The sequence below is a fragment of the Mastigoproctus giganteus genome, chromosome 1 (assembly GCF_048544385.1).
Source record: "Mastigoproctus giganteus isolate SK-2022 chromosome 1, ASM4854438v1, whole genome shotgun sequence".
Taxonomy (NCBI): domain Eukaryota; kingdom Metazoa; phylum Arthropoda; class Arachnida; order Uropygi; family Thelyphonidae; genus Mastigoproctus; species Mastigoproctus giganteus.
Window position 1 is genome coordinate 197,325,144 of NC_143575.1, and position 19,521 is coordinate 197,344,664.

General features: G+C 35.3%; 1 protein-coding gene across 1 annotated transcript in view; it reads right to left on the reverse strand.

The window, feature by feature from the left end:
• Nucleotides 1–19,521, reverse strand: part of LOC150091432 (leucine-rich repeat serine/threonine-protein kinase 1-like) — a 595,643-nt gene that overhangs the window by 164,662 nt on the left and 411,460 nt on the right. The window contains exon 20 of the mRNA XM_090390319.1: nt 7,809–8,908. Coding sequence (XP_090246445.1) covers nt 7,809–8,908 — 1,100 coding nt within the window. The remainder of the gene's footprint in view (nt 1–7,808; nt 8,909–19,521) is intronic.

Sequence of the window (19,521 nt, forward strand, 5' to 3'; positions counted from 1 at the left end):
TATTGATGATGGTATATCAAACTTAATGTCCAAGTTTGCAGACGATACGAAGGTTGGTAGGGTTGTCAAGGACACTACTGACACTATGCTACTGCAACAGGATCTGGAAAGGTTGAGCAGATGGGCTGAGAGGTGGCAAATGAAGTTTAACATTGACAAATGTAAAGTACTACATATGGGAAACAGCAACCCCAGAGCAACGTATCAACTCTGTGGTGCTACACTGACAGTGGTACAGAATGAAAAGGACCTGGGGGTAATTGTGCAGGCAGATATGAAGTTCTCTGAGCAGTGCAGATGGGCTGCAAGAGTAGCTCATGGTGTATTGTCAATGATATATAGGAATATTCCTAGCAGGGATAAGGAGGTGATTATTCCCTTGTATAAGGCAATGGTTAGGCCACACCTAGAGTACTGTATACAGGTCTGGAGGCCTCATTTCAAGAAGGATGTAGAGATGCTGGAACGAGTACAGAGAAGGGCAACAAGATTAGTGAACGGAACAAAGGGGTGCTCTTACGAAGAAAGGCTTAAGTTTTGCAAATTACAGTGTCTGGAGACTAGGCACCAGCGAGGTGATCTGATAGAGGTGTATAAAGCCTTGAATGGTTTGAGCATGCTCAATGCTGATGAGATTCTTCCTCTTGCTCAGAATAATCACCTGAGAGGGCATAAATTCAAATTGAGGAAAGACAGATGTAGGATAGACGTTTAGAAATTTGCCTTTAGCCAGCGGGTGGTTGGTTGGTGGAACAGACTTCCATCCCTTGTCATGGAAGTTGACAGCCTAAATAAGTTTAAGGCTCAGCTGGACAGGTATTTCGAACAAACAGAGGGGTGAAGTGGAAGTGGTTATTTTTTATTTATTTATTATTTTTTTTTTTTTTTTTGGCTGATGCTGCATAAGCTTGCTTTCTTTGCATCAAATGCCTCTACTAATGCTAATGCTAATGAATTACTTACTTTCATCTTTGTTTCACATATTCTTGGAAATGTATTCTTTACAATATAAAAATCCATCACTGTCATTATTCACAGCTTTTAGAGTTTTTCATTGGGCCTAATTAAATATGGAGATAATGATAAAAAAAAAAACACCTTACTGTTTACAAGAGGCTGATAAAAATAATTTTTATGCCCTGGAACCAAGTGCTGTCTAACAGGCCATTCTTGAACTATGTAATGCCTGTCTTTTTCTCAGCTGTCCCAAATAACACAAAAGGCAACACTATATCATATACCTTAGTAGTATTCCCAAGAAGAAATGCTAACAAATTCTCAAGTCACCACAAATATTTCATAAGTATTTATCACAGTCAATATTTTTTCAGAAGCATCTATACATTTTCACAGCATCCTCTCATTATCTCTTTTTTCAAAAATGTTGTTCATTATGAACAGCATATATGAACGGAACAAGTGTTAAATGTTTCAATTATGCAGAAGCACTGTCTTCAAACTTAGCTTGACAAATTTATGAATATACAACATTCATCTGGATTGTGTTCTAGTTTCAAAAGCTTCATAAGTTCATTATTACTATTGCAAAATACAAATTCAGTATTAATGGAAAAAAATTAATTACTTCAAAAAATTAATTTCCACTCATAGGGCACAAAAAAAAATCAAAACTAAGTTGCCCTTGCAATCTGGAATCTAAAAGCTCAGCTTGATTTTTGATAAATTCAGCTCTCGAACTAAATCATCTGATTCTGATTGAGAAATCAAGTGAGAAGCTTTCTTAATTAATGGAGCAAACATTTGGTTTTGGGATTTCAAAGTCATTTCCTCCAAATAGCCACACAACAAAATGAATTAATCTGAGACATTACAGTTGAGAGATGCTACGCACATTTCAGAGACATTATGTTTGAGAAACATTAAACAGCTAACTGTTTCTGTGGCACACCAAAGAGTAACTAAAAAAAAGATAAAAACTAATATACTACATTAGCTGGATATGACATGATGATTTTTTGACGAATCAGTGCTGTTTGTTTGTTTGTTTGTTATTTGGTTTTTAGGAGCATTAGCAACTAAGGCCATATTGCTCTGGGATATGTGGTGGTCATTCCCTGACCTTTCCGCATCTTCCATATTTGGTGGTGACGGGTTCGAACCCCAGTCTAATCAAGAAGTGTATGCTACGCACTGCTGCTCCTTCCCACCTGGCTACGTAGGCGCCCGAATCAGTGTACAACACAAGAATCTTCTGACCAATAGTTGAGTGACATTTGGCATTATATTAACCAATAGTTGCATGCTTGGCACTCTCCAAGCTAAATCACTGTGAGATGTATATAAGATGTGATTTATTTTTTAAAACAAACATACTTTTCAAAAAAAAAAAAAAAAATACAGGGGATGGAACATTTTCATATTATTTTTATAATGACAACTGTTAATAATGAGAAAAAAAAATTAATTAAAAAAAAAAAAAAAAAACACAAAAAAACTGAAATAATTGCATTCACAATCCATTTTCTGCTTTTTATACCAACCTTGGTTCTTCTCTATGGCCAATATTTTCAGCCATTGAAGGTGTGATTTTTGTGGCATTTATATATATTACACAGGTGTATAACAAAAACTGTGATGTATAAGAGCTTGCAATACTAATTTTTTTTTTTTTTTGCAGCTTAATATGAATACCAAACAAAATTACCTCCAGACTCATTCTGCTATATCTGTGGATGGTATAGTAGTCCAAAGAAGGTGAAGCATAACATCACTCATGCCACCAAGTTTTAAAGTACATATGAAACTTATTTTCAAAAGTCTACCAGTGATCAAGTTAATTTGTGGGAACCTCATTTCTGCTGAGGTAGTTACAGGTCAACATTAAACGATTGTAAGTGTATGCCTTTTGCTTCAAATACATAGAGAGCCCACAAATCACCATGGTGACACTTACATATGGTGGATATATATAATTTGAAAAGTCCCAACATACCATCCTTTATTGCTCTAGGTGCTACAGAATGACAACCTGCCAATTCCCAATCCATTCTCCAGAAAATGGTTTTTAAAACTGGATGGTGAATTTATTGAAAAGGATAAATGGGATTATACCTCAAGCTCATTTAAGTAAAGTACTACAATTCCTAATCAGCAAGAATTGTATGACTTAGTGAGGAATTAGTCTTATCCAGTGCAATGCACAGCTACTGACATCTCATTTAAAAGAGTAGCATCTACTGAATTCTAGCTGCAAGACTTTGACATAAAGAAAAATATAAGGAAGTTTATTATTATTATTAGGTATATGGTGCAAGGAAGCCTGAGGCTTATGCTGCAACAGACAAAAAAAAAAAAAAAAATTCCCTAGTTGCCCTGAGAGAGAGAGAGAGAGAGAGAGAAGTAGAAGGGAAATCACCAAGAAAGAGAAGAGTGATGATATCCAGTTTTTATATATTGTTGCAGAATATCAGTGCTTTTGTTTCGATTTTATTGTTTTTTATGAAGAAACTGAAATTAATTGCAATCCAGAAAAGTGGCATCTTTTCATAGACAGTTGAAATAAAAGTCTGAAAGCTGAGTTGCTTCATAGTGGGAATATACACCAATTGTTTGATGTTATGCATTCTGTTTATATTAAAGAAGACTATAAAATGTGACATATGTGTTTGAGTACATCAAGTATGATGTACTCAAAGTATATATGAGATATCTGTGGGGTGCTTTAAGGTGCTAGGGTGCCTTCTGGGTTTGCAAGGTGGTTTCACTAAGTTGGCTTGCTTTCTCTGCCTATGGGACAGCAGGACAGTACATCAACACTGCACAAGAACAGAAATGAGTAGCAGCCTGGCATACACAAAGTAGTAAACAATTCCATGTATCTAAGAAACAAATCTTGCTTTGATCATTTCTTATCTGGGACTGGTCAAATAGTTAAAGCACTGACTCCTCAAGGTGACACCTTCAAGCATATACAATGTATGTTTTCAAAACTGCCTTTTATTAAATGTGAAAGGTGACATATTTACTGTTCCACAAGTTAAGCAGACATTGGCTTTACAAGGCATGCAAGACAAAACAGCTGATGCTGAGTGGAATGCCTCACAGTTATTTTGAGAGTGAATGGCTTTCTTGGTAATATTAAGGTAAAATTACAAAGAACTAATTGAAAAGTTGAATGAACAGTAGAGAAAATGGGATGCAGAATGTCAATCAAACTCTATTCCTTGCACTTTCACCTGGATTGACAAAATTAGAGTAATATTAGTGAAGAACATGGGGAGGATTTCACAAGGGCAAGCAGTCAATAGAGTTGAGGTACCAAGGAAGATGAGTTGAAGCCATCATGGCATGGGTGACTATATCTAGTTCCTGATTTGGGATGATCATACTGACCACAAAAGACAAATATACATATTTACATTTTTGGGGAATTTTTTTAAAACTAACCTAAGGAGGATTTCTACTTTTTAATTTATGATTTTTTTTTAGCTTGCTGTTTACTTGTAGCAAAGATTAATAAGCTGTTCTGTGCAGAAGTTAAACGTTGTTAATAAATCTGACATAGTATAATTGCATATTTACCTGTCTTTCATTTCTGGACCAAATTATTGATGCTAAGTAGAAATTAAGGTCATATTCAAAATCAGCATAGCCAAATTCATAAAGAAACACCAAGAAGTACAAATAAACAATGTTTTAGAAAATTTGTTATGTAGTGATAAGTTAAAAATTTCTATCTTCTCATCTCAAGTCTTATGAATCTTTCCTTTAGAAATATTAAACAACAGGATCTTTACAACAAGAAGGAAGGCTAAAAGCAGACACAGACATTAATTTGAATTTTCTACGGTGCTTTGTTTCGATTTTATTGATTTTCTGATTATGATCTTTTTAGAGAGAATAAAATTTATGTAAATTTTAACATACCTATATTTTTCACATATTTAGTTTCCTTTATTTTACAATTATAAATATAACTGTCTCTTGAGCAACAGTCAAAAATTATGTGTAAATACGTAAACTTTACATAGGGCAATTTTACAATATCATAAGGGCGCCTCCGTAGCCAGGTGGGAAGGAGCAGTAGTGCGTAGCACGCGCTTCTTGATTAGACCAGGGTTTGAGCCCGTCACCACCAAATACGGAGGATGCGGAAAGGTCGGGGATGACCACCGCATATCATGGAGCAATATGGCCTTAGTTGCTAATGCTCCTGAAAAAAAAACCAAATAACAACAACAAATAACAATATCATAAAATTTTAAACCTTGACTCTTTCCTAGTTGTCTGCCAAGTCACATTCCAACACGTTCATTTGCTTTGCAATCAGACATGTTTTCATTACCTTGTGTATATTCTATATATTCTTTATATTCTGCTGGAAAAGCGAAAGACAAAAGAACTGAACAATGAATCAACCTCATATTTTTAACAAAACTAAAGAAAACACCAACTGAAAGCTATGAATTTTTATGTCAAGTGATATGGGGAACATAGCATGTCAAGAGCATGCATGTTTAAATGGCATATAAGATTTTCGGAAGGGAGAGAGAGTGAATGTGGAGATGATGAACAGCCACGGTGTCTGGTATCCATGAAAACTGATGAAAATGTGGACATGGTAAGGACACTGATTAGAAGTGATTTTCGTTTAAGCATTAGAATGGTTGCATCAGAAGTCAATATGGACAAAGAAACAGCTAGACAAATTTTAACTGAAAATTTAGGCATGAGAACAGTGTGCCAAGATGGTGCTAAAAATTTTGAATGAAGATCAAAGATTGAGAAAACTATAAGTTTATGAAGTTTTGAAAAAACTGAAGAAGATCCAGACTTTCTAAGTACTGTAATTACTTCCAATGAAAGTTGGCTGTTCCAGTATGACCCAGAAACTAAAAGACAGTCAATGCAAAGAAATACAAAACAATCCGACAGACTAAAAAAGGCAAGAATGTCAAAATCAAAATGAAAACCCTGCTCCTTGTTTTCTTCAATATTAAAGGAATTTTTATGGCTGAATACATCCCACCAAATCAGACTGTCAATCAAACATATTACATTGAAGTTCTTACAAGGCTGCATGAAAAACTTCAATGGAAGAGATCTGAATTGTGGTAGGATAGATGGATGCTCCATCAAGACAATGCTCCAGCACACAATGCACTCTGTATTTACCAGTTTCTGGCCAAAACCAAGTCCTGAGTGTGAACAAGCACCCTACTTGCCAGATCTAGTCCATTGTGACTTTTTCCTCTTCCCAAAACTGAAAAGTACTTAAGGGAACCCATTTTCAGTCCAATAAAGACATTCAGATAAAAACAATTGAAATGTTAAAAGGGCTTACAGAAGATAACTTCCAAAAATTTTCTGTGCTTGGAAGAGAGTATGGAACATTGTATGCAAGCCCAAGGCAATTATTTTCAAGCGGATAACTTATAAGGTATGAAATATTTTATCATATTTATTTTATTGCAACGGTCTCATTATTTAATAGCCACACCTATACACAAAGGGTTGACATAAAGGATATGCATACTGGGCAATTGGCAAGCTGGCAAAGCATCACCACACTGTTCAGGAGTGAAGGGTCTGATGCCATGGCATTAGCAATAGTTATATAGTGCAAGGAAGACACAGCCTTTTACTGCACCACAAACAACAACAACAACAAAAAAAGAGTACATAAGAAAACACAAAATATGTGCTTCCCTCCTCATATAGCTAACCACCCAGTTGACCTTTCTTAAAACTGTCAGCTGCAACTATATAGTATAATTGCATATTTACTTGTCTTTCATTTCTGGAGCAAACTATTGATGCTACGTAAAACTTAAGGTCATATTCAAAATCAGCATAGCCAAATTCATAAAGAAACACCAAGAAGTACAAATAAACAGAATGTTTTAGAAAATTTGTTAGGTAGTGATAAGTTAAAAATTTCTATCTTCTCATCTCAAGTCTTATGAATCTTTCCTTTAGAAATAGTAAACAACAGTGAAATATTAAACAAAGTTTCCTTTAGAAATATTAAACAAATATTAAACCTGTGAAGGCAATTTGTTTTAGCAATCAACAACTCAAAGGCTAAAAGAAAACTTCCTACAATCTAGTCAAAAACCCCTTCGCCTATAATTTGAATTTAAGGTCCATAGTCTGGAATTCTTTATAACAGTAAAAATTCAGCCTTCATTAATTTTACCAACCCTTCTCAGAGCCTTACAAACCTCAATCAAGTCCTTTCTAAGGAGCCTGGTTGCCATCTCTGTACTTGAGGTCGTTCCTCATATGGTCGTACTTTTGCCAAACACTATGCAAGTTGCCTATCTTTGGACCCATTCAAGAAGCTCAATCTTTTCTTTTCTGATAAGTATTCCATACTTGGACACAGTATTGCAAATGCAGTCTTACAATTGCCTTGTACAGTGGTATTATAACAAGATCCCTTTCTTCCTCTACTGTTTTTAATTCAACCCTACTAAGTGCATAAGTTATTTTGAGATTGCTATTTCCCAAGTGTAAGACCTTGAATTTTGCTGCATAAAAACATAGCTTCCACTTTTCTGACTATTCTTGAAGCCAGATAAAGTCATTCTGAAGGAGTACTACTTGGAACTGATCAGTAGCAACTCTCCTAATCTTTATGTTATCTGAAATTTTGACTTCATACACTTTATTCCTCTGTCGATGTTGTTTATGAAAATAAGTATTTCTTTTCTCTATTATTTATCATAAATTTTTTAAAATTATATTATTAAAGAAACATAACTAAAAAGTAATTTCTATAACAATATTTTTAAAATATAATAAAAAGCATATTATATTACTTGCTATTAAAAACTATTACTTGCCTAATATTGTTAGTCGTAGGACTGATTCCACCATCATGAGTTCTACTCCCTGCTGATCTTTGTACATCTTTATGTTCTATATTGATTATATTCTCATGCTGCTTAGCTCCTTCATCATGTGGAAAATGATCACCATCATTAAATGCAATCCCTTTCAATATATAGGGTTCTGTAAAAGATGTGGGATATGATGAACTAATCAGCTGCCACATATCTTTATCTTTTTCTTTATAAAAATCTAAAACCATCTGTTCTGAATTAGAAAATTTTTCCTTTTTGCATGACACTATACATTCTGTGCAAGGAACAAGTCTTGTTACTAGAAACTTTCCAGCTGAAGTGTGCACAAATCTAGTACCAAGAGATGGATACCAGTCTTCAAGTAGTGTATCAATATGATCAACAGCTAAAGCAAGCAACTTGGCAACTCCTTCAAGACTTGGTGTAAGCAAAATTGTCTGATATTTTCCAGGTTCACGAGAGAGCTGAGAACTATCTGTACACTCAACTAATACAGGTTTTCTTACAATAACACATTGATTAGGAAGTAAAATTTCCAAGACAGCTGACGAATGTATATCAATTTCATTCCAGTTCTCATCCTGAAGTAGTAATAACTTCATCTGCCTATAACCTGAAGCAGAATCACTTATGTTAGGTAGCAGTTCTTTCATACGAAATAATGTTGCATCTAAGTATCGCAATTCCATTCCAGTCTGCCAACACAGCCACTCAGCTTTACGCTGGAAAACAGTTGCAAGTATAGGATCCATCAACACATCTTTTGGTGTTGAAAAATAAGAGCGAACAATCTCAATGACAAAGTCATCTGCAAGCATTCTAATTATCAGTCGAGGCCAAAAACCACTAGGAAAATAGGACATCAAAAATAGCCTTCGAACCATCTTATGAGGGTCATTTTGTTGAATAATTGTACACATAGAGGTAAGCAACTCAATATTTTCATGTAGTTTGCCCATATTTTTTGACATGCTTCTTAGTCTGATGCTTTGACTGTCAAGGTCACTGCAAAGACTTTCAGGACATTTAGTGATGGGGACATTTCTTTTCAAAGACCAGGATCGGGAACGTACGGGTATCTGCAAGAGAGAGAGAAAGAGGAATAATACGTATATATTGGAGAAATAAGTTGAGCATTCTTCTCAACATATAGAATCCCACCTAAAAGTTTGGAATCACGTTTCATTTTTTTAATTTTCAAAGTTTTTTTTATTAAAATAGGACTGACTTGTTTACCAATTTTTATTAAAATATTTTCTATTTGTATAAAATTTAAAATCTTAAATAATATTTAAGAAATTTCAAGAATATTTGAGAACATTCCAGAAAGGTGTAGAAGACCCCTGAATGTGGTAGAATATTGTAGAAGTTTCCTGAAAGTTGTAGATTATTCTAAAATATTCTAGTGGGAATATTGTTTCAATATTACTGAAAACTGTAGATGATTTTAGTGTTTTGCAATAATATAAATTGATGAGTGAGAGATGTAACTTATAAAATCAAACACCTGTCATTCAGAGAGAGTTCATGGTGTAAGTTTTGTGTTTCGTGATAAACATAGCAAGAAACAACAAACTGAAGTCTTGGAAAAAGAAGTGCTATTATAACTCTATATAAAGAAAATTATTCCACAAGTACTGGCAAAAAATTAGGTGTTTCATTTAAAAGAGTAAAAACTACTATCCAAAGATTCAAGGAGGCTGGCAGTTTAAAGGACAAACCACAATCACAACAACAGTGCATAACAATGAAAGCACAAGACAAGATCATAACACTGATTTCTAAACATTGCCGATGATTTACTGCACCTGAAATCCAAGCTGAGTTCAATAGAAACAAGAAATTCACATGTCTACATCCATTGTAAAACTTCTTCCTCAACAAGCAGAACTTCATGAGCATTATAGTAGAAGCACATGGTGCAAGAAAGTTTATACTGCATTAGCCAAAAAAAAAAAAAAAAAAAAAAAATCCCATTTCACCCTTCCATTTGTTCCTAAACTTTGCCCAGTTCTTCCCTGAATTTATTTAAGCTTTTATCCAACTTTCACAACGACAGATGGAAGTTTGTTCCAGCAATCAAGCACCTACTGGGTAAAGGCAAATTCCACACCTACAACTGTCTTTCTTCAATTTGAACGTATGCCCCTCAGGTGCAGAATCTGAGCAAGAAGAAGAATCCCATCAGCATTGAGCTTGCTCAAACCATTCAAGGCCTTATGCACCTCAACCAGATCATCTTGCAGGTGCCTAGTCTCCAGATGCTGCAATTTGCAGTTGGCAAGAGCAACCCTTTGTTCCCTTCACCAATCTCGTTGCCCTTCTCTGTACATATTCCAGCATCTCTACATCTTTCCTAAAATCAGTCCCCCAGACCTGTATGTAATACTCAAGGTCTTATACAAGGGATAATCACCTCCTTATCCCTACAGGCAAAATTCCTGTTTTTTGAATTTTGAGAAATTGTGCTCTGGCTGCCTGTCTCTGCCAGAGCTCAGAAAACTTCATATTTGACTGCACAATTACCTCAGGTCTTTTTCATTCTCCACTACCCAGTGTAATACCGCACAGTTGGTAGGTCACGTTACTCTGGGGTTACTGCTACCCATATGCAGTCCTATACATTTATCAATGTAAAACTTCAGTTGCTGCCTCTCAGCCCATCTGCCCGGATTTTTCCAGATCCTGATGTAATAGTGTACTGTCATTACCAACCCCACCAACCTTTGTATCGTCTGGAAATCTGGACAATAAGCTTGATATACCTTCATCAATATCAATGATAAATATAGAAAACAACAATCAGCACTGAACCCTGAGGGATTCCACTAATGACATTAGTTCATGAAGAGCAGTGTCCATTGATCACCACTCTCTGTCTTCTTCCACTCAACCATCCTTTTATTCATAGCAAGAACTTACTCTTAATTCCATACTGCTCCAATTTGTATAGTAGTCTTCCATGTGCAATAGTATCAAAGGTTTCCCTGAAATCCAAGTATATGATATCAAAATTATTTTTGCATCCATTTCCTTTGTGATCACACCGTAGTATCCAATCAAATTGGTCAGACAGTGCTTCCTCTTAGCAAACCCAAGCTGTGTCTGAACTATAGCTGTAGTCTTGGCTAGATGATCCGGCAATGTTTATTTAACCAGTGACTCCATTTTCCCCTCCCAAAACAGAAGTTAAACTAACAGGTCTGTAATTGCTTGTGCCATCCTTTGATCCCCCCCCCCATTGTGAATTGGGGATACAGTCAGTCCTCGTATAACACGTGTTTACACTACACGAATTCGATCATACATGATTTATAAATAGGGGAATGATACCTTATATAACACAAACCCAATTCGCTTATGCACGATTCGCTTTTGTGTATACAAGAAATGGCAGTCGAACGCAGAATCACCCCAACCGAACACAACACGATAGGAATGATTGTTGGTTTGTTTGTTTGTTATTTGGTTTTTAGGAGCATTAGCAACTAAGGCCATATTGCTCCGGGATATGCGGTGGTCATTCACTGACCTTACCGCATCCTCCGTATTTTGGTGGTGACGGGCTCGAACCCCGGTCTAATCAAGAAGCGTGTGCTACGCACTGCTGCTCCTTCCCACCTGGCTACGGAAGCGCCGATAGGAATGAAGAGAAGATTCTGAAAATGTATTTATGTTTTTATATCAGTGAAGGGAAACACATTTCGCCATAATAACGTAAAAAGCAACACAATTCCAGCTATCGGTATAATCGCAAATGCGATTAGATCAAGTTAACTACCAGTTTATAGCAGATTCCACTAACAGAAAGGCAACTTGAAATTTTTTTTTTATTGTTTTATGGTAGTAACCCCTAAAATGTGCTTTAGTAAAATGTGAGGTGTTAATAGTGTATCTCTGCCTTTACGATGTTGTTTATTCAGTTGCTACGCGCGCGCAGCTTTGTTTATCAAGCGTACCTCCTCGTTTTGTAATTGTGCTTTATTCCCTAAAAATGAGTAAAATACTTAAAAGGTGTGAAAAGGAAGCATCCTGGTGAAGACACTGCAGATTCAGAGAGAAAAAGAAAAGCAAGATCGATAAACAGAGGCGGACTGGATCAAAAATTCTTACCCAGGAAAATTTATAGTGGCCTCATACTAGCGTTTATGGCCAAAATCACACTGGCCTTGCCTCCGGCCCACCAGGGTTTCCCCAGTAAGGCTTATGGCCAGTCTGCCACTGCCGATACAGAAAAAATATGAAATTGTGAAACACTTTGATCGAAATGAAAGACCATGTGATATTGCACTTGCTACAGACCTAAATGAGGCAACGCCGAGAATTACAAAGAATGCAGAGAAAATAAAAACAACTTTCATAGCAGGAACAACTCAAAGTATGATTAAAATCCATTAGATTAAGACACAAAAAATTGGAAGAGGTGGAATGGCTGTCATCTGTTTCGATAGAAAATCAAACAAAAAACAAGTTTGCTTACGATAGAAGCAAAAGCATTAGCAATATTTTATTACGTAATAGTCGCAATAAAATACTTACGTATTACTTAAAATGCTTACGTATTACATATTTTATTACGTATAATAATAAAAAATCGTAATAAAATACGTAAGTATTTTATTACGATTATTTATTGTATTTGGTAATGTTTTGGTTACCAATGTGTGTTCAATATTGGATGGTCGGCACCTAACCCTATTTTTCCCATAGGGCCTGTTGTTTACATTGCACGATTTTGCATTGCATAAGAGTTTCTAGGAACACAACTATCGTGCTATACAAGGACTGACTGTACATTTGCACATCTCCAGTCCGTGGGAACCTCCCCTGAGTCCAAGGATGCTCTAAAAATTATGGCTAAGGTTTGCTTACTTCCTTTGCTGCCTCCCTTAATATAACTGCATAGATCCCATCCAACAGAGGTGCCTTTTTTTTCTCCACTTTGCTCTTAGTTATTGCAAAATCATTTAGCTCCTTATTAGTTTGATAAGCTTCTGGCCTCCACTTCCCAACAGAATTCATCATGTGTGAATGTACATCCAAAATATTCATTCAGTTTGTCAGCTACATGGGCAGTATCATCCACAGTCAAACCATCGATATAAAGTGGGCCAATCTGATTCATCCCCTTCCTTCTAGAGCTTACATAAGTAAAGCAGTCTTTGCTGTTTCTATTTTCCATCTTTTGCCAAAGATCTCATAATCTGCTTTTGCTTGGCTAACCTACTATATGACTTGATTACAGACTAGGTCATATCTACCATAGGCTTCTATGTTGCCTGATAATTTATTACATCCCATGCATTTTTCTTCCCCGACATGAGTCTCGTTAGTTTATCTTAATTGGTATGAAAAGCCTAGTAGCTTCCACGATTATTTCCTAAATGCTTCCCATTTAGAATTTCCTGTTGGTAACATCATCAGTTGGTCCCACTGTATAGAATTTAAAAACTGTCTGAGACCACTGTAGTCATCTTTATGATAGAAAAAGTCCTTCCCTTTACCTCTGATGGTAGTTATATCTTTAAGTAAATCCCACATCAGTACACTGTGCTCACTACCACCTAGTGGTTTCTTTATCTGCAGATCTTTAATGCATGAATAATCACTGCTGATAATCAGATCAAGAGTATTTCTTCCTCTGGTTTCCTCTTGAATATGCTGCTGTAGAAAACAATTATCCAAGAAAAAAATCTTACTAGTGTGTGTGACCAACCCACAAGTTCCAGTCAATATCTGGAAAGTTAAAATCTCCCATTATAAGACATTTTAATTCAATGGCACAATCTATTTCTCTGTACAGTTGTTCTTTGTACTCATTAGAGTCATTAAGCCTATAACACACTCTTCTTTTTGCTCTCCTAGTGTCACACCAAACTGACTCAACATTGCACCCTCCACCCATTTCAACTGAGTGTACTTCCTTAGATTTTATATGTTTCTTAACGAACAGCATAATCCCTCCTCCCTTCCTATGCTGTCTATCCTTTCTGTGCACATTGTACTCCCCAAATTCCAATTCTGTATTCCTTATACCTGTGTGACACCATGTAGCTGATATCCCAACAATATCTGCCTTTGAAGTCTTGATCAGCACTTGAAATTCATCAAATTTATTTACTATAATCTTAGCATTGGTGTACATGCAAGTATAAATGCACCTGTACTTACTCTTAGTTGCCCTAACATAGACCATTTATTTACTTGTTCCATGATGACTCCTAGCAGTCCTTGAAATACCCAACACCATTCTTTCCAGGCTGCTGTGTATTCCAATAGAAGCAATGCAAGAATCATTTTCACTTCTGCCTGTGGCTACTGTTAATTTATTAGTCTGTGAATCACTCCAAGCTAGCAGTTTTCTGACCCACCTAAAACTAATGATGGCATCAGCAAATATTTTTGCACTCATTCTATTTAAGTGTATCCCATCCTTGTAGAAGCCAGAAACAAGAAAATTAAATTAATTGTTTGCTTTGTCTAAGAGCCATCAACATTAGATAATTGAAGAGTGGAAAAATGCACTGTGGATGAAAGAATACAAATTTGAAATTTTATTATTATTATTATTATTATTAGCCATATGGTGCAAGGAAGCCTGAGGCTTATGCTGCACCGGCCCAAAAAAAAAAAAAAATCCTTATTACCCTGAGAGAGAGAGAGAGAGAGAGAGAGAGAGAGAGAGAGAGAGAGAGAGAAGTAGAACACCAAGAAAGGGAAGAATGATGATATCCAGCTCAGGACCCTGGGTGTGTCAAGCCCATACTCACCAGATGTGAGCCCCTGGGGGTAAATCTAAGCATTAAGTTCATGTGAGATGATCAACTGAAGAAAAAAATCATGCTACACTACACTGTTCAGTGCTTACAGTCAAGCATGGAGGTTCCATCATGATCTGGGGTTGCATCTGTTTTTCTGGAGTGGGGGACACTGTTAAAATTGAAGGAATTTTAAGAAAAGAAGGCTATAAAAACATTCTTGAACATAATGCAATATCCTCTGGACTCTTGACTTTGTGGAAGAATTTTATATTACTACATGATAGTGACCTGAAGCACAGCCCTAAGAAACTTTGCAGAAACTTTTTAGCAACTAATATACTTATTATACTAAACAAGAGGAGAGAGCATTGCAAATTATAGTGTCGCCACCACCCCTATTTCCTGGCTTAACTCAATAGGTCTTTTATGGGATCATCTGGACCATCAAGTCTGTAAAGTCCTCACAAAATACATGAGAAACCTTACAGATCACTTGGAATAATGTTAGTCAAGACACAATTATAAAATTAATTGCCAAGATGATAAGTCTGTATAAGGCAGTGATAAAATCTTGTGGAGTATATTCTGATGAAAAATTAGTATAGTTGTTATATTAACATTTCAATATTTTTTGCTGAAAAATTTTATCTGCTTAATAAAAAATCTTAAAATGGTTTGTAGTGTGTTATTTTTTTATATTAAACCTTACATTGTCATAGCTAATTTTAAAAAAAATTAATAAAAACTGTTGTCATATGCTGTGCTTCCAAACTTTTAGGCAGGGGTGTATCTATAGTCTTTACCAACTTATGTAAATTGTTATCACCTCAAAATCATAATTTAAAATTAATGTAACTTTACAATTTTTTTTATACATAGGAGGGAAAAATCCAAAAAACATATGATTTCCTAATAAAATATTAAACTAATCACAGTTCCGTTATATATAAAAATTAATATTACTTAAAATAATTTCTCTGTATGGAAAGGGGGTTCCTAGCATATTTCAGACTGTGGGAAAAATTTAAGATTTTTGCATATATTACAAATCACTAGTTTTTGTGTTTTTAGGGCCATTTGGTTTTATTTAAGGTAAAAAATAATTAAACAGAATTGAAGTAATTTTCATTATAATTTGAAAAATTAATGTACCTTTACAAATTTTTTTATTCAGGGGGAAAAATGCTAAAAGAATTAAACAGAATTAAAATAATTTTTATTATTTTAATTTGAAGTAATAATATTAAAATTTTATTTGTAGTAATCAGCATCGTAAGCAGATATTAGATAAAATTGATGTATTCTTTTTATTTACCTATAATAAATAGGAAGTTTATACTTGTTTAAAAGTCCTATATATATAGTACCAGACCTCAAGTACTAGAAAGCTTCTAGTTCCAAAGCTTGGGCCTAGAGGTTTTCTGATTCCAAACTAGAGGCATAATTAAAAACTAAAATTATAATTAACTAAAAATTCAAGAAAATTCTTATATTAAGATTACTTCATATAAAAAGTGTTAGAAAATACAAATTTTAATACCATTATAATCAAATCAACCAACTAAACAGCAGAATATAAAAAATAACATAGTTTATTTACAAAACAAAAATAAATACAATACATATAAAATCCTAAAAATAAAGTTTAGATTAGTGTTAATAAGTAAATAATAAAAGATACTATATACACAGACACCCCTCCTCCCATACTCAGAGGAGGAAGGGGGGGGTGTCAGTGATATCTTTTAAGACCCACATTATAGCCTGAAATAAAATTTACTTAGATTTTCTAATTTTTAATAGGAATTTACAATGAACCAAACAAACACTTTTATTGTAAGCAATTTAATTTCAATGTGCATGGGTTAATTTTCAAATTTCATGTTTTTATCAATCCCCCACTGTAGGATTGATAAGTGGAAGCAATGAGCACATTATCATTCTATTGCCAGAAAATGTGGGTAAACTGTCTGCATTAGCTATTGAAATGATAAATTTGTATTTATCTCTTGAAACTTTATCTCTTTCACCACTGAAAGCAAAACATAAATTTCATTTTAATTTGTGAAACAACAATAATAAATTTTATTACAGTAATACCCCGACTTACGCGAACTTGGAGTTACGCGGTTCTCGATTTTTTTGTTTGGCAACGCTGCTGCCCACTATCTTCAAGGTCGTTTTTCATATGTTATCGATATATGGTGCGACGGCGGAGAGTGAGAGCGAAAGATGAACAAAATTCAACTTTGATGCGCATGAGCTGCACACATATACAAGAATTTGTATTCTAACTGTCATATTTGTATGTGCGTTCGAATTCATGCTCAACTTTTGTCGGAAATTACATCGTTTTCACGAGAGAAATGGATCGCGTCGGTCGAGCCGTATACAGTCAGTCCTTGTATAACACATGTTTACACTACACGAATTCAATCATACACTATTTATAAATATGGTAACGATATCTTATAATATAACACGAACCGAATTGGCTTATGCACGATTCGCCTTTGTGTTTACAAGAAATGGCAGTCGAATGCAGAATCACCCCAAACGAACGCAACACGATAGGAATGAAGATAAGATTCTGAAAATGTATTTATGTTTTTTATATCAGTGAAGGGGAAACACATTTCACCATAATAACGTAAAAACCAACACAATTCCAGCTATCGGTATGCAATTAGATCGAGTTTACTACCAGTTTATAACAGATTCCACTAGCAGAAATGCAACTGGATTTTTATTGTTTTATGGTAGTAACCCCTCGAAATGTGAGGTGTTAATAGTGTATCTCTGCCTTTATGGTGTTGTTTATTCAGTTGCTACATGCGTGCAGCTTTGTTTATGCGTATCAAGGGTGCCTCCTCTTTTTTTTTTTAATTGTGCTTTATTCCCTAAAAATGAGTAAAATACTTAAAAGGTGTGAAAAGAAAGCATCCTGGCGACGACACTGCAGATTCAGAGAGAAAAAAAAAAAAAAGCAATATCGATAAACAGAGGCGGACTGGGTCAAAAAGTCTTACCCGGGAAAATTTATAGTGGCCTCATACTATGATTTTGGGTGAGCGAAATGAAAGACCATGTGATATTGCATGTGCTACAGACCTAAATGAGGCAACGCCGAAAATTACAAAGAATGCAGAGAAAATAAAAACAACTTTCATAACAGGAACAACTCAAAGTGTAATTAAAATCCATTAGATTAAGACACAAAGAATTGGAAGAGATGGAATGGCTGTCATCTGTTTGGATAGAAAATCAAACAAAAAACAAGTTTGCTTACGATCGAAGCAAAAGCATTAGCAATATTTTATTACGTAATAGTCGTAATAAAATATTTACGTATTTTATTACGATTATTTATTGTGTTTGGTAATGTTTTGGTTACAAATGTGTGTTCAATCTTGGGTGGTCGGCACCTACCCTATTTTTCCCATAGGGCCTGTTGTTTATTGCACAAGGGTTTATAGGAACACAATTATACACTATCGTTCTATGAGGACTGACTGTATCGATGGCATATGAAAAACTAACCTCAGTGTTTCTCTTGCTGTGATATGCATTGGACATGTTTCGTGCGAACCTACGTGCACAATTATGATTCTACGATCTACGAAAGTTTTCTAAACCCTTAAAAAACTATATCGTTCAAACGAAGTAAATCTGATTCTCCTGCACCTAGTAGGAAAAGGAAAACGATATCTTTGGAATGTAAACTTAGCATTATCAAGGATTTTGATAGCAGAATGAAAATTTGTGAATTGGCAAAGAAGTTTGAGCTACCGGAATCCACAGTAAAAACAATCATAAAAGATAAAGAAAGAATTCTCGAAGCGGTGAAAAATGCTCAATCCTTGAACTCAAGCATAATTCGTAAACGTCATGGTATTATTGCTGAGATGGAAACAATGCTGAAATTATGGTGTGATAATCAAGTAAAAGTGAAGAATTGTCCAGTCGATCAGATCAAGCTAAGCTGATTTTTGAGAGGTTGAAAGAAGAAGCTGAGGTGGGCAAAGATGAAAACTTTGTAGCTAGTAACGGTTGGTTCAACCGATTTAAAACTCGCTGTAACTGGCACAGTATCGCGGAGAGTGGAGAGGCAGCAACTGCCGATATAGAAGCTGCATCTTCTTTTCCTGAGACAATCAAGGCTATGATAGAAGAAGGTGGCTATAGCAGTGAAACCGTATTTAACGTGGATGAGACTGGCCTGTTCTGGAAGAAGATGCCTAAAAGAACTTTTATCGCGCGTGAAGAAAAAAGCTTTCCAGGCTTTAAGGTTTCCAAAGACCGATTGAAAGTGATGCTTGGTGGGAATGCAGCTGGTGACTGTAAGTTAAAACCTCTCTTAATTTATCGCTCCGAAAACCCAAGAGTTTTAAAAAATATATCTAAAATTAGTTTACCAGTGATTTGGAAGTCAAATCATAAAGCTTGGGTGACAGCTTCCATTTTTGATGACTGGTTTGGTCACCACTTCATACCAGAAGTCGAACTTTATTACAAGTCTAAACAGATTCCATTTAAAGTGATGCTTCTTATTGACAATGCATCCGGTCACCCTCCTGCCACCCTAATTAATTTCGACCCACGTGTGAAAGTTGTGTTTTTGCCTCCAACCACAACCAGCTTGCTTCAACCGATGGACCAGGGAGTCATCAAAACATTCAAGGCCTACTACACAAGGCATTCGTTTGCACGTCTGAATGAAGCTATGAGACAAAATAGTGATATGTCTGTTAAAGACTTTGGGAAACAATTCAATGTTTTAGATGCCGTAAGAATCATTGAAGAATCTTGGAATGAAATTCGCAAAAAACATTGAATGGTGTCTGGAAGAAACTTTGTCCATTTTTTTTTCAAAACCGAGATGAAAACAACGCCAGAAACTGATCATGTCGCTCATGTGATATAAGAAGTTG